Below are 25619 nucleotides of genomic sequence, written 5' to 3'. Positions count from 1 at the left end.
CCTTGAAGGGAAGGCTGCTAAGCATAACCTTGGAGGTTGAATCACCTGCCCATTATCTGATTCACAGCATGCATCAGGCACAGATAGAGTATGTGAAGACTCTTGCAATGACTCTAATTGCATCATAAAGTGCATCAGCCACATAGTCCACCCCTGACAGCATGAGCTGAGGCAATGGCTCAGCTGCTGTCATGTCCAGCCGAAAATAGCAGGCGCTTGCTACAAAAGAAGTAGCTGTCGCTGCCTTAACACCTTGGGCCAGGGCTTCAAACTGCCTCTTGAGGACCATATCCACTCTATGGTCCTGTCTATCCTTCAGTACGACTCCTCCCTCACTGGGTAAGGACATACATTTAGTCGCCTGTGCCACTAGGGAGTCTACCACTGGCATAAAACATCTTCTGGAACTCTTGATCTAGAGGATACAACCTAGTCATGGCTTTCACCCCTTTGAGGGAGCCTTCTGGGAGGTTCCGGATATTTTTATTTTAGAATAAAGTACGCACATTACGACCGTGGAACACAATATCTGACATATGTTCCCCATGACTCTGCTGGTACAATCATGATCTTTTGACAAAATTTTCAATTACATTTTTGCATAATTGCGGCTCAATTCCTGCAATAACACACCAAATCTCCTCCAGCAGAGGAATTGCTGTTGGCATAGATGCGAAACTTCACAAAACCCCAAAGAAAGAATTTGCACAGTGTCAGATCACATGATCTTGGTGGCCAATTCTGGTCACTATTGCGTGAGATGACACAGCCAGGAAATTTCTCTTGAAACAACTAATTGTTTTGCGTTCAGTGTGACAGGTTGTACCGTCCAACTGAGGAAAGAAAAACTCCGTTATCATGTTGCGATAAAATATACCATTCACTTTCAAGTGCATTGTCGGCTGCATTGTCGAAGAAGTACGGCCCAAAATCCACACCAAACAGTGACTCGTAATACATGCGTTGGCTTTTCAAGAATCACTCTAGGATTCTCTCCAGCCCAAATCTGGCAGTTTTGTTTGGTTTACGTACCATTAAGATGAAAGTGCGCCTCATCACTAAAGATTATTTTTTCTAAAACACAGTTGTCCACATCATTGTTTGCAGTTTTTTTTTGTGTCAATTGAACCTTGTAAGCATGCAGATGCAGATCTTTCATGAGAATTTGATGCATAGTGCTTCTTGAAATGTTCAACTGCTGTGAACGAAGGCAAATAAAGATTCCTAAACCATTGGCAACACTTTCACTCAATGTAGCAATGTTTTCAACAGACCGGCTAATGTGAGGGTGTCCTGCTGTTTTCACGTTGTAGCCACACTGCAGCCCTAGGCCGGGTCTCAGCAGCGCTCTCAGTGGCTACATACAAAAAGTGCACTGGTATGTAACCCAATAGGGAGTCACCCTGCAGACACTGCTTTAATAAATGAAACAAACAAATAAAACACAGAACCAATGCACACAGCTTCAGTTTGGTTCTTCAAAAGAAAATGTAATTGTCAGAATGGCCAAAACAAAGCAAATAATGCAACTTACAAAATCTAAAGAAAAAAAATGCCCAAAATGAAAACTGAGAAAAGTTCAGGATTTTCTCCTCAAAGTCAGTAATCGGCTCTGTGCTTATGCTCTCCTCAGAGCTTCTTTTCAATAAGGCTTCCCAAAGCCTGCTCCTTAGCAGATTGTGGAAACTGTTCAGTTCTCTGCTTTGCTACACAAAATTCAAATACTTTTCAAATAGCAAAACCTCCAGCATATTTTATAACACTGCTGGGAATAGGGGTGTGCCTTAGGTTTGCCTAACAAAAGCTCAAAATAGCATTCAAAAATCCCACCCAGGTGTTGGCAAACCTCTCCCCACATAAAAGGTACTCTCAGCTTCTTAAACAAAAATGCAAGTACCAAAAAGATTTCAGAAACAAAAACTCAGTTTATAGTTTAGTCCTTAAACATGGTTGCCAAGCCCACTTCCATTGGTTTTGGCAACACAGCTAGCTCCTCATCAGGCAGTTCCCCCTGAAATTCCATGGGAGTTTCTTCCTCTGGTACTGGTAGTTCTGAAGGTGCTCCAGCTTCTTCTACCTCCATGGGTGTACAGCCGTTACACGCCTGGGAGGTCCTCGGGAGAAAGACTTCAACTTCTTCCCTATCCTGCCTAACAGTTTGTTCCAGACTGCTGGCCTTTCTAGGGAAGGGACATGCCCTGATCTGCCTGAGTCAGTAGGGATTTGCTCCACTCTCTGGCTCCCCCGGTGGTGGCCTAGACAATAGGACCCTGGCTTGGTTCCAGGTCCTGCTTTTCTCTGGCTCTCCTGGGTCCTAGGTCTGCTGTGTTCCTGAGGTTTGTGAGGAATTTACCCAGCCCCTGCCTCTGGATGGTTAGTAGGCTCCAGGAAATCCACATAGTGCCGGGGCTGAGCCTTAGACATCCCCTTTCTGGGTTTCCTATCTCCTTTTCTCCCGGCACCCACAGGGACCTTGGCAGGCACGGAGCCTGACTGGTCACACCGTCCACAACCGAACCAGTTTGCTCGAATCTGTTGATCAATCTTTTAACTGTAGACAGATCTGGTGATTAAAAATGAGGGTACTTGAAAAAGCCGCTTGTTTGGTTAAACATGTTGGATTACCTCTCCCTGACTGTTTGGACCAAAGCAGTTTTAATGTAGCTTTAAGATAAGTAAACTGTTGTTTCAAAAACATTTAAAATATTTAAAAAGTATTTACAATTTAAAGACTAATGATGAAGTGGATATTTAAACCTTAGAGCAATGAGAGATATTGATTATTGAGCTCTAAGTGGCACTGCTGAAGCCCGATGAAATATCTTAAATGCGCAAGTCTGTTATATCCTGAGGATTTTTAAATGACATACTTAAAGTAAAACTGGAATTAAGTTTGATGTGCAATTTAAATTGAAAGAGTTAGATTTTGCATGAAAGTTGCCTTTAATCCACATGTAAACCTTCTAGTCCTTCCTTTGCCAGTATGACCGAAACAGGGACATAATACTGTAGCTGAAAACCTTCGTTTATTTAAAGAACAGAGTGTACATACATATGTGATTTAATTTGGAGTGTCACAGAAGGAGATTGTGGTCACAGGACCAAGCTTTTAAGACCACTACCGAGAAACTTCTAACAAGAGACAAGATTAACACCAATGAATTCTGGAATAAGGCCTCTGAAATGCTAGATACCACTTCAACCAGCCTGATAGCTTCACTCAACACCTGGAACAACACATTAGAGCAAAACCTGAACTCCGTTGCACCGTTACATCGCAAAAACTGAAAATCAACCATGTCCTTACCTTGGTACACAGACACATAAAAAGCTGAAAAACAGTCTTGTAGAAGACTAGAAAGACAATGACAAAAGAACAATCTCCCAGAACACAAATCAGCATGGAGATCAGCTATTAACAAATACAAATTACATATTGCTGAGGCAAAATCTCCCACTAAACACTTGAAATTGAGAGCAGCAACTTTGACATCAGAAAGGTTATTTTGTCTAATGCATACCACAACTTCACCCCCAGTTTTAGGTCAATCATACATTGACTCCCAACCTAATGCACAGATCTTAGCAGACTTCTTCCAAAACAAGATTTAAAAAGTACAATCAGAAGTCAAAAAAGCTAATAAATAAAGAATTAAAAAAAAAAAAAAAAAAGCTACTATCACTGAAGCCATCTCTCTACAACAAATTCATACACCTCCAGAACCGATCCCAGCAAACCAAATCAGGAGCATCTTCTAAACCAGTGTTATTCAACCTTTTTACATCTATGGACCGACGGAAATAAAATAATTATTTTGTGGACTGGCAAACTACTAAGACTGAAATAAAAAACCCCATCTCCGTCCCGTCTCCGCGAGTTTGGTCCCGCAAAACCATCTGATCCCATCCGCACAAGCCTCAAATAGTTATGATTTTATATTGAATGTATTTTATTAAAGTATAAAAAGAAACAATACTCTGTACAATTCTCATTTTATAAATACAAATAATACAGAGCAAGGATCAACAAAACCCCTGTCTCCCCTCCTCTTCACATATATCCCCTCTACTATCAAGAAAACTGAATAAGCCAAATTATTACAGAATGGTACACAGAAATATGATGCTAACAGAATATCACAGTCATACGTGACAGGAATAGTGTTAGGGGAGTGCAACTAGGGCAACTGCCCCCTGGTCAGAGAGAACCCTAAGCCAGCTGGAAGCTAAAGAAGCACTGCCTGGGCTTTGCAATCCACAGTTATGTCAAACACCAGCTCTTGCAGGATACATATTTCAAATCTTATATGTTCTAATCACAAGATAGAAATACAATTATTTTTTTCTATCTTTTGTCATCTCTGGTTTCTGCTTTAATCGTCTTTTCACTCTCTTCCATCCAGCATCTGCCCTCTCCCCCTTCCATATGGTATCTGCCTTCTTTCTATGCCCCTCTCCCCTTTCCATCCAGACTGTACCCCCTCTCTCCTTTTTACATGATTCATTCTGCTCTCATTTTTATCTCTCCTACACCAGATCTTTGTCCCTCTCTCCTTATTTCTCATCTGACCCCATTCCCAACATCAATCTAACATAGTAACATAGTAACATAGTAGATGACGGCAGATAAAGACCCGAATGGTCCATCCAGTCTGCCCAACCTGATTCAATTTAAATTTTTTTTTTTTTTTTCCTTCTTAGCTATTTCTGGGCGAGAATCCAAAGCTCTACCCGGTACTGTGCCTGAGTTCCAACTGCCAAAATCTCCGTCAAGACCCACTCCAGCCCATCTACACCCTCCCAGCCATTGAAGCCCTCCCCAGCCCATCCTCCACCAAACGGCCATACACAGACACAGACCGTGCAAGTCTGCCCAGTTACTGGCCTAGTTCAATATTTAATATTATTTTCTGATTCTAAATCCTCTGTGTTCATCCCACGCTTCTTTGAACTTTGAATCTCTCTCTACTTTCTCATTCCTCTGACTCTCCCCTTTCCCTCATCTGATCTCTCCATTCCATCCTAACTCCTTCCCCTCCTCTAATCTCCCTGCCAGCTGTTTCCTTCCTATTTTCCTTCCTCCCCTGTCCAGCAGTACCCCTTCTCCCTTTCCTTCTCCCCTTATCCAACAGTAACTCTCTTTCCTTCCCTTTCCCTCCTCCCTTGTCCAGCAGTACCCCTTCCCCTCCCTTGTCCAGGCTGAATCAAATCAAATCAAATTTTTTTTTCCTGAATCGGGCAGCACTAGCAACCACCTGTCTGATTTTGAAGCCCAGCTGCCAGGGGAAGCCAAACTTTGAACTGATGAGAATGCAAAGCCCACCAGGACAAGGGGAGCCTGCTGCAGAGGCTGCACATGGGCCCTTGCCCATGGTATAACTTTCAGAGTCACACCTATGGACTTGAACAACTACAGGCAGTGTCAAGCCCTTAGAGCTGGGAATACATAGAAGGCCCGGAGCTAGGATTGAAGCTAGTTCACTTGGGCCTGCAGAAAGAAGAAGGAGCCTAGATCGGGTGGGGATGGGAATGGGGAACTGGAACTTACCGCTGCTTCTCAACTTCATGTGCCCCCAACACAGCTCAGTGAAGGCCCATAGGCAGAGGCTACATACACTCAAGAAGGAACTACAAACACTTTTTTGCCTCAACTAGTATTCTGGTAAGTATACCACCAAACAGATCCCGAGGCCAACCCTCTCAAGTCAGCAAGGGACTAAGCCCCTCAGATATCGCTTTTGCAAATATGGATCCCAGATCCCAGCAGGGGCTTCCAGCAGACTGAAGAAACAGATGGGACGTGTTCTTCCACATCCCCAAGGCCAACCTTCAACTCTCTGCCCAACCATAGGAATCAAGTGCCCAGAATCCAACATGGCCAAGGCTACTGTCAAAAGTCATATGTCTGCAGTGAGCAGGGCCAAGGCAGGAGGCAATACCATCTACATTGCCGGGGCATCTGCCTATTCAAAAAGCCTCCCGGATCTTCTCTTGGACCATGCCCCCCTGGCTCCACCCCTCAACTGTGGCATAAAAAGCCTGTAGCCATTGACATGCGGCAGGTGCCACATGAGTCAGATTCTAACTCAGTAGAGACTCCATGGCCCAAGAGATTCTCTTTAGTCACTGGCTTAAACCACAAGTTCAGCTTGCAACCTCTCTTCAAAAGCCACAATAGCTTCGCTTCTCCCCCTAAAAAAAGAAAAGTTAAGGAATTTTAGATTGGTGTAGACAGCTTGCCAGCCAGATTAGGGAAGTGCATTTTTTTTCCCAGCAAGGCTCCGGAGGTGGAGGGTACCCAACCCAAACTAGGAGGGGATGCATAAGGGCCTGTGCCAGTCACTCAAAGAGCCATTCCACATGCAAGACCCCCAAGAGGGCCTGTAGCATCCCAGACCAATCCCTGGGAGACCACCTGGCCAGAGGACTCAACCAGCAAAGCCCCAGCTGTGGCTAGGGTCTGCAGAAGGCAGATTGACACAAAACAATAAAAAGAATAACTCCATCAGCCCAATCTGCACCATCTGTTCGAGGTAGAGAAATACTGACTAGCGACAGGCTCTATCTACTATTATACTAGTGATATCACTGAAACATGTCTGCTTTTGTCTACCTCCACTGCTGGTTGGGGACTATAACCTCATTGGTATGGATTAATCTAGCTGTACCAAAAAAAAGAGATTATGTACTTACCCCGGTAAATTCTTTTCCAGTAGATAGGTGGGACATTCTAGACAAGTGGGTAGTATCCCCATGGCTGCATGCCATCTGCAGAAGGAATCCAGTTTAGGTTTTTCTCTGTGCCTTTTTTGTACTTCACTGAGCTCCTTAGCTCCACCTATAGGTAGTACTCAAACACTAAATCAGAGTGAAGTAGAGACACCCAGACAAATCAAGGTCATAATAACTGTTCTGGACTAAAATAAAGAAGACTTGATTTTACCTTGCTGGCTCTGTCAAACTGCTCATTGTCCATTCCCACTGTCTTCTCTGCTGCACTGTGCCCGTGGGTTCCCATCCTGTTGGATTCTTTGGTGGTATCTGCTCAAAGGAGTAACAGGAGAATATTAGCTGTAGACAGCCGGAAAAACCTCAAGAGAGCTCAGAAACTACTCTCGTTTAGAAGAGGAACATAGATACATTGTACTCCTCAGCCCCCATGGGCTGACTGTTATCCAAGGTACAACTTGGAGATGCAAGAAACAAACCAAGATAATAGTCATGTGCAAGAAGGACAGGGCATGAGTCTAGAATGTCTCACCTATCTACTGGAAAAGAGTTTACCAGGGTAAGTACATAATCTCATTTTCCAGTGAAATAGGTGAGATATTTTAGACAAGTGGGACATACAAAAGCAGTCCCCAAAAAGCCAGGGCAGGCTGACTCCAAAGGCAGAGTCCTGTCTCGCTGCCATGTGCAAATGGGTGTATAGAGGACCATGTTGCCACTGTGCAAATCTCCTCAGGGGAAGCAGCTCTAGCTTCGGCCACAAATAAGCATCTAGAAGAATGTGCCTGGATGGAAACAGGAGACTGTTTCCCAGAAAGCATTTAGTCTGACAAAAAGGAAATGGAGACATTAGCAGCGGGAGCACTCCGCTGGACAAAATAAGTCAATACAAACAAATGACAAACTCATTTGTGACCTCCAGATAATGAAGAAGCACTCTGCGCACATCTAGTTTCTTCAAAACACAATCCTATGTCTTTGAACCAGCAGGCTGAAAAACAGGCAAATGTACTTCCTGATCATCATGGAAAGCCGAAACCATCTTTGGGACGAAGAAAGAAACTATGCGCAAAGATGTCTTTGACATTCAGAGGAACAGTGCATTGAAAGAGCCTGGAGAACAGAAACATGGCTTGCTGACAGAACAGCAATCAGAAAAACCATCTGGAGCATCAAGGCCAAGAGGGAAGCACCCCGAAAGGGCTCAAAGAAAGTCTTGGATAGACTATATAGCACTAGGGTGAGGTCCCAGAAAGGGAACGGCAGATAAATCTGTGGTCCAATGCGAAGATCCCCTGTCAGTGAAAACATGAAGACTGGCAATCAAGTGGAGCAAGCTTCATCCAAGGCAAGGCAAATCATAGGTTGCATACGCAGGAGTTTCGTCAGCCGTAAGCCTGAAGTCATTATGCCATTGAATAGATCCATGGTGAGGCCCCACCTGGAATACTGTGTGCAATTCTGGAGGCCGCATTACCGTAAGGATGTGCTGAGACTGGAGTCAGTCCAAAGAATGGCCACCCGGATGGTCTCGGGACTCAAGAATCTCCTGTACGAGGAATGGCTGGATAAGTTGCAGCTGTACTCACTCGAGGAACGCAGAGAGAGGGGTGACATGATCGAGACATTCAAGTATCTCACGGGCCGCATCGAGGTGGAAGAAGATATATTCTTTTTCAAGGGTCCTGTGGCAACAAGGGGGTATCCGTAGAAAATCAGGGGCGGTAAACTGCACGGGGACACCAGGAAATTCTTTTTCACTGAAAGGGTGGTTGATCGCTGGAATTGTCTTCCACTTCAGGTTATTGAGGCCAGCAGCGTGCCTGATTTTAAGGCCAAATGGGATAGACACGTGGGATCTATTCACAGAGAAAGGTAGGGGAGGGTCATTGGGGTGGGCAGACTAGATGGGCCGTGGCCCTTATCTGCCATCTATTTCTATGTTTCTATGTAAATCTGACAACGCCAGGGTGGGATGCCAAAGACATAGTGTGACCCCTTCCCAAGGAAAACAAGAGAGCTCATTCCCTTGGACCCAAAGGGATGTTGCAGAGAGGCTTGGATCAAGACCAACCTGGATCAAAGTCAGCACCACCAAAAGTAGATAAGAATATGGCTCCGCGTGGTCCTGAGCCATCAATGCTGGCAGTCTCCCACGCTGTAGCATTAGCAGATAACTGCACAGACATAAGCAGCAGAGTGCCAAGGGCCACAGCATAAGAGCCCTTGCAGATTAAGGCTGCATGCTCAAGAGACAAACCAGAAGAGCAAAAGACCCGGGTTCTCCACGCAGACCCAGACTCTGCTTAAGTAGGCCAGGAGGGGCGCATAACCGAAGGCCGCTATTCTAGCGAAGATACAGCAGAATTGTATATGATGGCCTGCGAGGCCAGTTTGGAACTACCAGAATGACATGTCCCGGATGGACCTTGATCCGCCGAAAGACTTGGCTTAGCATGGGCCAAGGAGGAAAGGCATACAGGAGGATTTCTTGAGGCCATGGCTGCACCAGAGCATCGAAATCCTCACTTCCGAGCTTGGATCTTTGACTGAAGAATCGAGCTGCTTGCATATGCTTTGATGGGGCCATGAGGTTGAAATGGTACTGACTCCAGCCCTGCACAAGAGCTCGGTACACCACTGGGGCCAGCACCCATTCACCCTAAACCAAGGGCTGTCTGCTGAGGAAGTCGGCCTGAACAATGTCGACTCCCACTACATATGCTGTTACGAGCACCCGGAGGCAATTTTCCACCCACAGAAAGAGAAGCCAGGTCTCCTGAGCCAGAGAACAGCCGCTGGCACCTCCCTAGCAACTGACATAGGTTACTGTCATTGCATTGTTGGAGAAAATCCTGACCTCTTCGTCCTCCAGTCTTCTGCTAGTGCACTAAAGCCAGCTGAAGACTCTGAGCTCCAACCAGTTGAGCAACCATTTCCACTGAGAGGGCATCCAATACACCTGAATGGGATGCTGAGTGCAGTGGGCGTCCCAGCCTCGAAAGCTGGCATCTGTTACAGCATCACAACCCCGGAGGTGAGCCGCAGTGGTACATCCTTGCATGGCAATTGTGGGAGAAGCCATCAATAAGGTTCCAGAATCCAGGGAAGACTGGTCTGTAACTTACCCCACTGCGGAGACCAAAGAGAGAGTAATACAAGCTGGAAAGGATGAATGTGAGCTCTTGCCCAAGGAGCCACATCCAACCTAGTAACCATGGATCCAAGGAACTGAAGAAAGTCTCATGCTGAAGAAACTAGAGAAGGGAAGAAATTAAGGAATACAGAATCTGTCATAAAAACATAAGAATAGCCTTACTGGGTCAGACCAATGGTCCACCAAGCCCAGTACAGTACAGAAAAAGGGATTCAAATACACAAAACAGTCAGTAACACCCACAAAGTAGTGTACACACTGACAGAACTGGGACAAATGATTCTTTATTGGAAAAAAAGACTCAATATTGCCAGTGTTTCAGCTCTTGGCCTGCTTCAGGGATCTTCTTTTCAGCTGTCAGTCAAATGATTTCCTATTTAAAGATGATGAATGTCCCAAGATATCAAACCATCTCACAGAGACCACATTCAATGGAAACTTCCTGTCATTAATATATACACTTCTTCGTGGCCATCAAGCCCAATAGCCCGTTCTCACGGTGGCCAATCCAGGTCCCTAATACATGGCCAAAACCCAAGGAGTAGCAACATTCCATGCTACTGATCCAGGGCAAGCAATGGTTTCCCCCCGATAGTCACATTGCGCTGATATTAAAATGGTCAGATGAGGGTGCCAGCAAAAGTTGGGAGGCTGCAAACACACACCAGAAAGCCAGGAGGAAGAAGAGGACAGAGCCGGATGAGTGACCAATGCAATTCCTGCAAAGATTCAGAAATAAGATTTGGCAAAGCCATAGACTGAAACAAGCGCAGGACTGTGGGATTATCCCTAGGCCCCAGAGCCTCTGAAGATCCAGAAGTCTCTGGTCCCCCATCTTTGGAAGCACTGTACCTTGAAAAAAGCGGTCAGCAAGCTGGACATCAACATAAAGACAAGGATCAGGCAGATCAGGAACAACAGCTGACTGAGACAAGGAAGCAATGCTACTGGGAGACGCAACAGCTGCAGAGCAGGACTATGCAGGGGAAGAATGACTGCTATAAAAAGGTGGGTTTTTTTTTTAAAACAACTGTTTCAGAAACTCTGAGAAAGTCTCCGGCTCCTGGGGCGCATAGTCACTCTCTGATGACTAACCCATGCATTTCAGAGGCTGCAGAAGGACCACAGACGTGTGTGTGGAACTATAAGCCATGTCAAGCCCCCAAAATAAAGAAGGTTGCCCTACCAGGCTAGCCGAGCATTTTGTCACCTGCTTGACGGCCACCCCTCCTGGCTGCACCACAAAACACATGGTGCAAAAACGCCCCTGAAGTGCCTAATTTGTGTAATCCTGGCAAGAATTCACATTAGGAGAGCCTAAGGACTCCAGGAAACACCTAAAAACATACCTCTAGTGCTGTTATATCTAGCTTCTAACCTTGTTAATTCTAATTAATTTGTAACATCTTTTAACCATTGTAAACCGCATAGAACTTCACGGTCCTGCGGTATATAAACTGTTATTATTATTATTATCCCAACAAGATTTGAGACAAAAATTGCAGTTTTGGAGAAGCAGTGAGCTTTTGAAAAAGAAAGATCACTAAAAATCCAAGATGGCTTACGATGTGAAATTTGCGCCAAAAATCGCAGTATGTACCACAATTAGCAAAGTTAAAAACCAGCGATTTTAGGATTTTTCAGGTTGGGGTACATTGGGGACATGCAGAAACCTTGAAAACCCCACTTTTCATACCTCCCTCGATCCATCGCACAGGCTACATGTAACAGCCTATACTCACTGTGACCTGTTTATGGATCTGTACTGCAGCCTGCCTCAGCTCTCTTAGAGTAGGTGGATTAGAGAATCACTCCCTCATGCTGGGAATGGCTCTGCAAAGCTGATCTTCAGGCTGATGGGCATGCATCAAGATGAGCAGTGGCGATGAGACACAGCTGGAACTCTGCAAGACACCGTCGAGCCTCCTAAGACCACCTAACAGCTTGTGCTCAACCCCTGCTTAACAATAGGTGAGACAACTTCAGAAACAGCCCCGAGTTCCAAAGAAACTAAGAAGGCTGTCTAACAGGTACCCATTACTCCTGCAGGCACGCGTGCAGAGGGATAAACTGTAGGTGAAGCTAAGGAGCTCAGTGAAGTACAGAAGAGGCACAGAGTAAAATCTGAACTGGATTCCTTCTACAGATAGAACATGGCCATGGGGCCACTACCCAATTGTCTAGAATGTCTTACCTATTGTACTGGAAAGCTCATTTTGGTTTTGGTGTTACTGTGTTCACTACCACAAAGGCCCAAGTACATGCAATAGGAGCATTGATGTTAGTTTCTTATTGCAGGAAATCACATTCTCAAGTTACCTTTTTACTTGCGTAAGAGCCAGTCTCATGCAAAACCGCAACTCTAAATGGAGGCCACCACGTGTGAAATTCCTTCACCCACTGATGCATCACTGTAGTTGGACAGACAATGATGGATGGACCCAATCCTTCATACCTTGAAATGGGGAAAACCATAATGAACTGTACGCCCATAAGAAAAGTTTTAATATCTTTCCACAGATATTCCAGATATCTACATAAAAATATCTGACTTCTGTTCTCCAGATGATGGTTATTATTTTATACTTACAAGTTATTAGAATAGAGTTCCCTTCACTAGACTTACATAGATGATATGCTGCAAAAAATTAAACAAATGGAAGCAGCTACTGCTGTATCCAGCTATGTTTGAGTGAAAATTATCAAACAGCCCTGCCAGCAAGCCAGAGCAGAGAGTAAATTGTGGGGGAGAAGCAAAAAAGGGATAGAACAGCTGCAAATCCTTTTAATGGAGTACCATTAGCCTCCATTAAAGTCTGCAAAGAGTGAAAAAAAGCCAAGAGAATAGTGACAGCAGGGTGGTTGCTTACTGATCCAACTGCTCCAACAGTTAAAGAAGAATACAGCTGGCCATGAAAATGGATTGGTACTTTCTTTAAGAAAAATCTATTTAGCACTTTCATCATGTCTTTCTAGATCATGCTCATTGGAAATTTAATGGAGGTAGTTATCAATACACCTTTATGAGTTCAACAAAAAATGTTTAAGAAGAGTTCATAAGAAACCATTCAAGTAGAACGTTTGATATTTTTTAATTTGTTGCAACTTGCTATCAACTGTGTGATATAAAAAAAGTTTTGAGAACTGATGCTTTTCTGTGCAACAGCAATAGGCAAAAGTTATGAGAAATTTTATCACAGAATTAACTACATTTAGGTACGGCTAACTTTTTAAAAGTTCTTTGAATTATTCCAAGTTTCTTATACTTATTATCAACTGACAAAATAATGTCTTTCTTTCATTTATAACCCACCTATTAATTCATCTCTTCTTGTCAGAAAGATTGCCAAAACACCGACAGAAAGATATTATTAAGCAACTGACCACCATGTTAAATGGACTTCGGCCCAGATCGGATCCGTGAGCGATTCAATCCGTGTCCGGGGGGGGCTGATCGGAATCACGCCCCCAACCTACTGCCCGGATTGCTCTATAGCGATCCCGATGCATGCACAGACCATCTGTAGATGGTCTGCGCATGCGTCGAAGAGCAGCAACTTTTTTTTTTTTTTTTACTTTGGCAGCAGCAAAGCAGGTTGTTTAATTAAAATAAGGGGTACTGGGACAAAATGTTATGCTATTTTCTTTTGGTGTATCAAATGGAACCATCATTACATTACATTAGAGATTTCTATTCTGCCATTACCTTGCGGTTCAAGGCGGATTACAAAAGAGATAAAAAACGGAGGGTTACAATGGAAGAACATTTGTCCTTTCTAGAGAGGTAAAGAGTAGGTCATGTAGTTTCTGTGTGGCGGGAAGAGGGAGGGGGAAGGACGGTAAGTATGAAGTTAGGGCTGTTTCAGGAATTTCTTGAAGAATGTAGTTTTTATTTCTTTTCTGAAGTTATGGCTGTTTCAGGAATTTCTTGAAGAGTATAGTTTTTATTTCTTTTCCGAACGTTTTGTAGTCTGGTGTCGTTATCAGTAGATTGGAGATTTGGTTATCTAGTTTAGCTGCTTGAGTGGCCAGGAGGCCATCGTATAGTTTTTTCCGTTTTACTTCTTTGATCGAGGGGTGTGTAAATGGAGTGTGTGTTTTTCTATATCTGATTGAGGTGGTTTGGACGAGGCGGTTGTTCAGGTAGGTTGGGCTGTCTCCGTTTAAGGCTTTAAATAACATACAGTAGAATTTAAATAGTATTCTTTCTTGGATTGGTAGCCAATGTTGATGTATGCTTCTGTAATATGGTTGTGTTTTCTCAATGAGTAGATGAGTCTCAGAGCTGTATTTTGGATTGTTTGTAGTTGTTTAGTCATTGTAGCAGGGCAGGGGAGGTAGAGGATGTTGCAGTAATCTAGTAGACTTTAGGATTAGGGATTGTACTATAAGCTGGAATTGTGTTTTTTCGAAGAATTTCCTGACTTGTCTTAGGTTTCTCATTACTGCAAAGGATTTCTGTATTGTTTTATTTATTTGAGGTTGCATGGTGCAGCATCAGTCTATAGTCATTCCTAGTAGTTTTGAATGGAATAGTTGATTGTATTAATTTCTATATTGGTTATGGTTGGGACTTTGTCATTTTCGAGGAGGATAAATTTAGTTTTGTCTGTGTTGAGTTTCAGTTTGTGATCTTTCATCCAGGTTGCTACTATTTCTAGTGTTCGGTGTAGTGTGTTTGTCATGGCAGTCTTTGGTTGATCAAAAGGTATAGAAATGGTAATGTCATCTGCATAACTGTAGGCGGTGATGCCTAGATTATCTAGGTATGTTCCGAGAAATGCAGTGTATAGGTTGAAGAGAGTATGGGATAGCGGGGATCCTTGTGGTACGCCGCAAAGGTTGGACCAAGGTTCAGATTTTTCTTTATCTGATTTTACTCTGTATGTTCTGGATATTAGTTCAGATTTTAGTCAGTAAACAGGACATTTGAAGAGAAAAGCTCTCGGAACAGCTTTGAAATGCAACACTAAAAATGCCCAATGAACACAGAAAGGGGACTTAAATAAAGGACATTTAACTTTTTAGTAAGTCCAGCAAGCCCGTGGTTTTAACCCGCTTTAAAGCCGCGGGTTAAAACCACAGGCTCATACTGCGGGGGAAGGCCGGAGCAGAAGCAGGATAGCTCTCAGGACAGAGAGCTGGAGAGTCGGGGCAGAGAGAGCTGGAAAGTTGGGGCAGAGAGCAGGAAATGCAGTCGGAAACTATGTGAACGACTGGTCCCCAGCAGTCACTTGTTTGTTGACTGGCCAGCCCAGTTGGTGTTACAGGTTTTTTTTTTTAAGTGAATCGCTGCCTGCCTACATTTGAATGCCGTTCCCCCTCATTTCCATGCACGGAACGGAGGATGATTGGGAGGGTTAGTGAATCTGGTCGGAGGGAAAATCGGATCGCAAACCAATCAATACACAATCAGTTTGCTTAGTGAATCTAGCCCTTCATCACCAGTCAAAACAAATTTTTCATTTATAAGTCAGTAAGAAGTCTATTTTCTAGACTTTTTCTGGAGGGCTCATCAGCTATCAATGTTTGACTTTTAATACTCAATCATCTCCCGAGACAGCAGGCTGAAAATCAGGGAAGCCAGGGTACACAATTCTGCTTCTCTCACTTATGCTCCTTTTGATCTTGGGAAAGTCACTTCAATCTTCATTACCTCAAATGCAAAACATAGATAGTAAGCTCTCTGGGCCATGGAAATAACTTCTGTACTTGACTGCAGCTTCCCTTGGCCTCAGATCCAAACATCATAGGTTGAATCTTGGCATTTCACTTTTGACATCCCTATGGCAAACCACAAAGTAAAAGTGGCACACGAGGGAGGCAAAAAAAGGTGTGGGTGGCAGAGACAGAAACTTACTATAACTACATAAGAGTTTTCAAACAGAAATAACTAGGAGAGTACTAGGTACTATGCCACAAAATTTCCTTCAATAGCCTTTTTCTTGCCACTTCCTCTCACCACAGACAGACTTGCTGTTTCTTATTATATGTTTATCTGGTGTCTCGCCAGAACAAATATATTTATACTAAATTTAATAAATGGAACTGACAATTTGATATCCAGTTAAAAATTCCATGTTGTGTAAGCTGTTGAAGCCATAATTGAGTTTGTAAACAAACCATTTACAGAACCCGACCTTAGACACAGTATTGACCCAAAATATCTAACGTGGCTCATCTGCAAAATGAAGCCTCGATGTTTGGAATTCATTATGTGTTACATGTTTAATTTCTCTTGCCCTACAGCTTCATCGTCTCGAAACAAAAAAAAAATAATTCCTTTGATGTCCCCCACTAAAAGAATTAAAGGAATATTGTAATTGAAATGTGGTTAATAATTCAGCAGACCCTCCTCCACCAGCAATCCATCTGCTGAAATATTAATCAAGCTGCAGAGACTGACAGTCTGCAGGAGAGGCACTTGCCTGTAATTTGAACCGCGTGTCCTGATCTTGCTGTAGCTCAAACCTGCCAAGAAGGCAATTATCTGGATGGTCTTGCCCAATCCCATCTCATCTCCCAGAATTCCTCCTGCCTGCTGGCAATGCAATTCCCACAGCCACCTAACACCTGTCTGCTGGTACCTACGAAAGAAAGAAAAAAAAAATTAGAAAGAAAAGTACCACTGTTTGATAATTTGGGCATAATAGAAAAGTCCTCATGAATTAATCACTCCACAAGGTTCTAGCACCAGTTCCGGTAATGTGCTGTGTGTTTTACGCCATCACTGTATTTACAGGGTCCTGCATTTTTCATGAGTAGAGGCATTATATGTGACAAATTCATTTTTTATGGATTGATAAAACATTTCTAATTAAACTGATAGACATGGTAATTAGAGGAGATTTTATTTCATTTATTTTTAAAGATATTACACACAGGGCAGCTTCCCAACCGCCTCAATTCATAACCTATTATCCCCTTTAGAAAGTGAACTGTGCTGACAGCCAGGGACACTGAACTGGCAACTTGCATAGCACAGGGACATTTATCCACAAAGAGCTGGCATAACCAATGTTTTCTCTTATTTTCTATTCTGCCACCAGAGTTCAGTTGCTTTCTTTGGGTGATGCCAATTTACAGTGTTTACACTTCATTTTAAATAGTTTATTCAAACCACAAAAAATACCTTCTGCAAGCAAGAGATGCTTCTTATGCCAGCATTATTAGAACTGCAAGACCGGCAGAACACTATAGTGGATGCTTGCTGCTACAAACTTCTTTAGTTCCATTTCAGTAACACATTTCTTCACAGGATTTGTTAAACCTCTCCATTTCTACTTAACCAGGAACAACCAGGAATTTTCAGATGCAATAAGATTAAATAATCCACAATGTTAGGCTTTTCATCTACAAATTGTCTTCCTTAAAGACTGGGCTGTATTTTTACTGGGGTCAGTTTAACATAACATAACATAATTATTTATTTATATACCGCATAAGCCTTACAGTTCTAAGTGATATAAGAATAGCCTTACTGGGTCAGACCAATGGGCCATCAAAACCAGTATCCAGGTCACTAGGACCTGGCCAAAATCCAAGGAGTAGCAATATTCCATGCTACCGATCCAGGGTAAGCAGTGGCTTCCCCCATGTCTTTCTCAATAACAGACTATGGACTTTTCCTCCAGGAACTTGTCCAAACTCTTCTTAAAACTAGCTATACTATCCACTCTTACCACAACCTCTGGTAATGCATTCAGAGCTTAACTATTCTCTGAGTGAAAAAAAAATTTCCTCCTATTGGTTTTAAAAATATTTCCCTGTAAGTTTATTGAGTGTCTCTTAGTCTTTGTAATTTTTGACATAGTTAAAAAAACAAAACAAAAAAAAAACCAACAACAACGATCCACTTGTACCCGTTCTACTCCACTCAGGATTTTGTAGATTTGAATCATATCTCCCCTCAGCCATCTCTTTTGCAAGCTGGTGAGCCCTAATCTTTTTAGTCTTTCCTCATACAAGAGGAGTTCATTCCCCTTTATCATCTCGGTCGCTGATATGGCAAATAAAAATTAGTAACATAAGGAGTAAAAGAATGAAAGTATGGAAGAATATTTAGTAATAGAAAAGTTATTTTAAATTAGGATTGTTTATTTTTAAAAATAAATGTTAAGGATTTTCTATAAAGCATATGAGGTTGAGGCGTGAACTAAATGGATACAATCTGGATCTCTTGAAGCAGCTTGATAGGCAATGAGTTTGGACACAAATCTTTTGTGGGTAATACCTTTAACTGGTGGAAAGAAAAAAAAAATAAAAAATCAGTGAGGTCTTGTGGTTCGACCTGATCTGGAGAAGTAAAATTGGTTAGTAAGTGCTTTGTAAAAGAGACAGCCAAATTTGAAAAGAACTCGGTTTTCCATTTTCAGTCAATGAAGTTTGAGATAATAAGGAGAAATGTGGTCAGATTTTTTAAAGTTAATTATTAGCATGATGGCGGTGTTTTGGATTATTCTTAATTTATGGAAGTGTTTGCGAAGCGCGGATAAATATATAATGTTATAATAATCCAGGATACTTAAAACTAGAGAATGAACTAAGAGAATGAAAGGAGCTTGGTCAAAAAATTTTCTAATAGATTTAAGTTTCCAGAGCGCGCAAAATCCTTTCCATGTGACTAGGCTGATGTGAGCCTAGGAAAATATGTGGTCCGAGTCTTAGAGCTACTCATAACCGTGCACTGAGGCGTAGCGGTCCAAGGGGCTTCCAATTTCAATTCTCTCAGAATCAGTAATCATCTCCAATAAGGCTGTCGGCTTGAAAAGGCAGTGTACCAACAGGTCCTTTCCCTAGTCAAGGGCTAAGACTGCAGACTCCTGCCTGAAACCTTGAATCTCTTAAAAGGGAAGTTTCACTCTGCGGAGAACAGAGCTGTGGATGAATAAGTTTGAATAAAAGTCTTCACAAATAAAAGCAATGCAAATCAATTGGTAAAACCATATAGTACACAGTTAATAAATATGGAGTGGACTCAACACGGTCTGTGTTTCGGTTAGTGCCTCCGGGGAAAGAAGCAGAGAAGAGGCAGAGCTGAAAGAAGTAAATGACATCCTTCTGCAAGAAACTCGTGGTTTTGGGGAAGTAACCCATTTGTCCAGCCTACTATACTCGGTGCACTACAAATGGATCTAGCTTTAAAATTTCACTAGTAGAAGGCAAATCAACCCATTATATCTCAAGGTGATTATTTTACAACAGGTTCTACTATAAGCCTGAAAATAAATTTTAGATGTGGTATATATGTACAGAAAAATCTATTCCTCTTGGGAGGTCAGCTCAAATGTCTTTTCATGATGGCCAGCATTAGGAGAATTTAGAGCTTACCTGCTAAATTTTATTTCTTTTAGTCCAAACAGACCAGTCCAGGAACTTATGGGTTGCACCTATGAACCACCAGATAGACAGAGAATACAGAACTATAAGCTCTGCCCCACAGGGCAGTGTGAAGTTCGTGCAGATCAGTATTTCTGTGACAAAGCAATGAAAAGCAATGAAAAGGAAAGGAACTAAAAGTATTACAGCTTTCCTTCTTATCTGATGAAGAAAAAGGAGATACAACCACTCAGACTTTCCATAAAGCAAACACAGAGAGAGCAAGTGAGTGTGAGAGTGTCTGCTCTATGAAATGTCCAAGTGACTTCTTTTTCTTTGTCGGATAAGGAAAGCTGTAATACTTTTTAGTTCCCTTCCTTTGTTTCCACTGTTTTGAATTTCACTAATAAACTAGAAAAGTGTACACCTTTCTAGTTGAGTATTGAAGTGCAAAACAGACAGCTATAATTACTTCACTAAAATGTGTTCATAACAGAGATTTCTAATTCCACAGAAACATAATTATGAACATATGAAAATCACCATAACACATGTGCTCAGCCATCTACTATATTTATTAAAGGCAGAAAAATCTTAACAGTAGTTTTTTAACTCAAAAATCTCGATAGATGTGACAAAAATATATAGTAAAGCAACCTTATCTTTGATACTCAAAACTCTAAGATGTCGGTACAAGCCCAATCTTGTATCCCGACGATGGCCAGCATTTCACAGTATTCCCACCGCTGCTTCAAGAAGACCAGAGGCATTCATCTACAAGAAAACATTTCATTGTAAAATAGTCATGGTGTTCTCATTGTAAAACACCATTTGTAGTCAAATACTCAATACACATTATATATAGCATCAGGCTAATTCAGAACACTCACTATGGCGGATCAGCATTTTAAAAGCTACCGTATATTTATTGCTTCTCAGGGATCAATCAGATGTTACCATTATCATGACTGACTTCTATTATGATGTCATCTTTCATTCAGAATAAGATTCCATCTCTCTTTAAATAATTAAAAGTAGCAAAACCAATCAACGGAAGAATTTAAACTGGTGGGTTGTAAAGCCTGAATCTTATATATCCAGTATTGCTCTCACTGTTGGAGATGCAGTTGTGAATTTTCTTCTCTGGGGCATTCTGGGATTTCCTTGATAAACATTTCAAATCACCAAACCCACAACTAAAATGCATAACAATATTCCTCAATAGGTTCTTCAATTTTCTTTCTTTTTAATGCACTCTGATGTTCTGTTATCCATATCTGAAGTTTTCTGGTTGTTTGACCTACATATAACTTTTGACATGGACACAGAATACCAAAGATCACAAAATTGAAATTACAAGTTGTTTTTGATTTGAAAGGATATTCAATGCCATTGACTGGGTTGGTGAAACTTGTTAATGTTAAAGTAATGTCATAGGTTTTAGACTGAGTACAGGGTACGTTGTCCACCCATCTGCTGTTATTAAGCAAATCCCAAAATGCTTGAGCAAATTCCCCTGAGGGGGGAAATAGACAACTGTATCTTCAATAACAAGAATAATGGACACATAAGCTCCAAGCTATACAAAGCACTGGTTTAAGTTCTTCCATTGATTGGTTTTACTACTTTTACTTATTTAAAGATATAATCTTATTTTGAATGAAAAATGACAATTATAGCAGTATCTAATAATGATATTGGTATAATCTGATTGGTACCCTGAGAAGTAATAAATATAGTTCTTACAACACTGAGTCGCCATATTGAGTGCTCCTGAATTAGCCTGATATACAGTATAACATGCAACAAGTATTTGGCTATGAATGCTGTTTTACAATGGGGATGTCATGATTATTATGCAATGAAATGGAATGCCCATGGTTTCCTTGAAACAATGGTGGAGATATTGTAAAACGCTAGGAATCAGGGGACACAAGACTGAGCTTGCACCAACATCTGTTGGTTGAGAGTTTTGAGTGCTGAAGACAAGTTTGCTTTATTTTTATTTTTTTTAATATTCTTTTATTCATTTTCAAATTACATTAAGTGTTAAATATATTCATTCAGATTAACATTAACTACATCACTTACAAACAATCATTGATATATTACATAAAAACATATCCCTTCCCTTTTCCCACCCCACCCACCCTTATATTCCATTATCATATAAAACATGTAATAATAAAACTCCCCCCTCCCTACCCCTTAAATCGATAAGTATAAGGGAAACAATTTCAAATTAATCTTTACAATACTTTGTTAATGGTTTCCACACATCCTGAAACTTCTTAAAGTATCCCCGTTGCAATGCAATAAACCTTTCCATTTTATAAATATGGCATACAGAGTTCCACCAGAAGTTATAATTTAATCTCCTCCAATCCTTCCAATTATATGTAATTTGCTGAATGGCCACACCGGTCATTATAAGTAGTAATTTATTATTATTTGCAGAAATCTGACTCTTTGCTCTCATTTCCATACCAAATATCACAGTATCGTAGGATAATGCCACCGGATTATCTAACAAATTATTAATTTGGTCCCAAATTGATTTCCAAAAATTCGTAATAAATGGGCAATGAAACAATAAATGATCTAAAGTTCCTGCTTCCAGATGACAATGCCAACATCTATTAGACAAAGAACTATCTAATTTTTGTAACCTAACAGGGGTCCACAACGCTCTATATAACAGAAAAAACCAAGTTTGTCTCATAGATGCTGATATCGTACATTTCATCCTCCAAGACCAAATTCGTGGCCATTGAGATTCAGTAATTTTAAGTTTGCTTTATTATATTTTTGTCACTGCCATCAAGATTTTTAAGTTGAAAAACTGAAATTGGTGGAAGGTTTATGAACCTATGATAGCTACAGCTTCTCATATGTTCATATTTATGGTACTGTGGAATAAGACTTTTTAGGAACATATTTTAGTGAAGTGTGTGTGTTATCGATTTAGATTTTTTTTTAACACAGAAGAAAACTTTGAATACAAAACAGACAAAACAAGGAGTCACAATTTTTTTTTTTTTTGAGGGGGGATAATTATTTTTTTTGGCGGGATAATTCTTTATGAAAAGAAGGAAAACAATCTAGAGCAGGATCTGGCTTATTAGGATAAAGGAAAGAAAATTAAAAAGCAAGGTCTAATTTCTCCTTCCTTAGCGACCACAACAAACCAGTCAAAAAACCTGTGAGGCATATCAAAGCATTCCTCAATAGGGAGGGATACAAGAACTACCAAAGAATAGTTTAAGCTCTGGAACTTGTTGCCAGAGTATGTGGCAACAAAAGTTAGTATAGCTGGATTTAAAAAAGATTTGGACAAGTTCCTGGAGGAAAAGTCCAGACAGAGTCTGCTATTGAGACAGACATGTGGGAAGCAACTACTTGCCCTGAGATTGGTAGTACTATGGAATGTTACTACTGTTTGGGTTTCTGCCAGGTACTTGTGGCCTGCATTGAACACTGTAAACAGGATACTGGACTAGATGGACCACTGGTGTGACCTAGTATGGCTATTCTTATGTTATGTTCACCATAGATGTCATCCACGGAGCCCTGTATGGACAGTGTAAAAAGTGTTCTTGTTAGGTGCCATCAACTCATGTTTGAGTCCTAGCCTGGTTCCTTCCATCTTCCCAAACATAATGTCCTTCTCCAGTGATCTCTCTCTTCTGACAGTGTGGCCAAAATAAGACAGTCGTAACTTCATCATTTGGGCTTCTAGTGATATAGCCGGATTGATCTCTTCAAAAATTGATTTATTAGTTCTTCTGATGGTTCCACATCACACATAAAATCCTTTTCCAGCACCAAAACTCAAATGTCACTTTAAATCTTTTGAAGGTCTCGAGACTGCTCATACCACGCATTGCCGGTGCCTTCCTACCCAATATCGACTTACGAGACCATCAGTTCAGTAAAAAATCTAAGAAGCCAACTAGGGGAGATGGGAGGGTTTTGAGAATATCTGCCTTCTGTCCTTGGATAACACCCATTAAGGGCAAGTAACTGTGCTTTATCCTAGGACAGGCAGGCAGCATATTCTCACATGTGGGACTCCCTAGCAGTTAAGAGTCAGGGTTGGAGATAATTTGGCAATTAAATACAAATAAATTTTGTAGAACTGCTTGGCCAAACCAACTATCCCATCTGGAATGATTCCCCAAACAGTAGTGAGATGTGAATGCATGCATGGAAGAGCATATAACTGCTTTACAGATGTACTCAATGGGAGTGCAATATAGATGAGCTACTGAAGTGGCCATAGCTCAAACTTTATGTGCAGTGACACTACCTTCCAGTGTCAGCCCGGCCTGAGCATAGCAAAAAGAGATACAGAGATAAGGAGATGATTATTTTGGTAACAGGAGCTCCAAGTCTGTTCAGATCAAATGACAGGAACATTGGTGTAGACGTTCTGTGAGGCTTGGTCTGATTCAAGTAATAAGCAAGAGCAAAATAAATGGCCAATCAGGGACTTCCTTAGGCTCCTTCCTAAGGAAATCCCTGATTGGCTCAGATGTCTCGGGCTCCTCCCAAGGGAGGAGCCCAAGGCATCTGAGCCAATCAGGGCCTTAGGCCTCTCCCAATACATCATATGATGCACAGGCGAGGGGCCTAAGGCCCAGTGGCGTCGGAAAAGAGGAGAAGCAGGTGGTGTTTTGAGTACCTCCTGCTCCCAACGTTAAGGTAGGAGTTCCGTGGCACGGGGGCGGGGAGGGGGGGACTCTGGTGGCAGGAGAGAGTGGGCATCCCTCCTGCTGTTTTTATTGGGAGTGGGGGGAGGGTAGGTTCTTCATGGCAGGAGGGAGTGAGCATTCCTCCTGCCATTTGTGGGTTGCCGCATGTCAGGGGGGGTGCATTTGTCGGGGGATTTTTAAATTTTATTTTATGATGGGACAGATATTTTGCGTGTGTAATACACGCAAAATATTTGTGCCATTAAAAAAAAATTTTTTTAAACCCGGCAGACCTGTTGGTAACAGTCTTGTATATTGATGGTGGTAGGATCCACTAAGATAGGTGTTGCCTATCACTTAGAGGGAGAAGGTTTTTTGTCACATAATTCATACGAAAGTTTTCTAGAGATGGTATTTATGGGTATTGTAAAATAAAACAAAAAAATATTAAGTTAAAAATTAGATAGGGAATGATGGGTGGTAGCGGGCATAAATGATCATAAAAATATACAAGACGGGGACTTGAAATGATATATACATCATAAGAGGTTCCAAAGACCGACGTCTGCAAAGTTATGATATGCCCGCCACAGGTTTAATTACTCAGAGGGAAATAGGAAGAATGTTGATATAGAAGAACAGTAGAAGCTGATATTAGGAAATGTTGTCAACAGTTCATTAGTTGTGATGACAATTACTATTTGATTAGAAATTCATCATAAAAAGTTAAATTAATCATCTTGGTATCTCATTTTTTGTTATAAAAAATTTGAGATACAGGGCTGATGTTTTAAAGGCTCCATTCTGTAGTATCTTAATTGTAACAGTTACCGACAGGTCTACAGCAGTCGGGTTTTAGGATTGTAAAATCCCATGCAAACTAGCCAAGTAATGTAAGTGAATCAATTGCTTAGCTAGTTTGCATGGGGTTTTACTAATTTGCATGGCTTGATCGGAAAATGGGCGATCGAGAGGAAAAACACGCGGTGGGCCATTTTGTGAATCAGGTCGGTTAGCAGTGATCGTTCTGGGCCTCTGTTCCTCCTTCCCACAGAATCAACCACAATAGGAAGGCAAGGGGAAAAATACTGCACATCACAGGATAGGGGAGGACAGAAAGAAATGCAGGATACCACAGGGGAGAGAAGAAGGATAGAAACACTTGAATATAAACCCCAACTGTTATTCCAACTTATATTTGGATAAATTTATATTAAGAGTATACACGCAAATTCCCTTGAGTGCACATGGCGTGCTCTATATCAGTGTTCTTCAACCACTGTTCCGCGGACCGGTGCTGGTCCACAGGGCCGACACATGCATCGGGCCCGAGACAGTTTTCTTCAGCCGCCGGTCCACGGTGCAATCGATGCGGCGTAATCTTCGGGCTGGCTCCCTCTTTCTCACTGCCGCAGTGCACAAAGCCACATACAGCGCGTCCTGTGCCTGAACCCTTCTCTCTGACGCTGCAACATCAGAGGGAAGGTTTCCGGATGAGGCGCGGGACGCGCAAGGAGCCGCTGCCCGTGGATTTGTGCACTGTGTCAGTGAGGAAGAGGAAGCTGGCCCAAATATAATGCTGGAGGTGGCATAAAATGGCCAGGCGGGAGCAGGTCAGAAGGTAAGGCACAGCATGGAGGTGTAGGGGCGATTTCTTCCTCACACCTAAGGTTAGGCCTCTCTCACTGATGTCAAGAAGCATGAACAATCTTCTGCAAGAA

General features: G+C 41.8%; 1 protein-coding gene across 6 annotated transcripts in view; it reads right to left on the bottom strand.

Annotated features, from left to right (window-relative positions):
• Nucleotides 1-25619, bottom strand: part of ERCC6 (ERCC excision repair 6, chromatin remodeling factor) — a 200914-nt gene that overhangs the window by 93472 nt on the left and 81823 nt on the right. For all 6 annotated transcript variants that reach the window (XM_033941635.1, XM_033941630.1, XM_033941634.1 and 3 more), the window contains 2 exons: nt 16315-16473; nt 12206-12341 (listed from right to left, as the gene is read on the bottom strand). In XM_033941635.1, coding sequence (XP_033797526.1) covers nt 12206-12341; nt 16315-16473 — 295 coding nt within the window. The remainder of the gene's footprint in view (nt 1-12205; nt 12342-16314; nt 16474-25619) is intronic.

The sequence above is a fragment of the Geotrypetes seraphini genome, chromosome 4, assembly GCF_902459505.1.
Source record: "Geotrypetes seraphini chromosome 4, aGeoSer1.1, whole genome shotgun sequence".
NCBI classification, from domain to species: Eukaryota; Metazoa; Chordata; class Amphibia; order Gymnophiona; family Dermophiidae; genus Geotrypetes; species Geotrypetes seraphini.
Note: the sequence above shows the minus strand (reverse complement) of the source record. Positions and strands in the feature narration are given on the sequence as shown.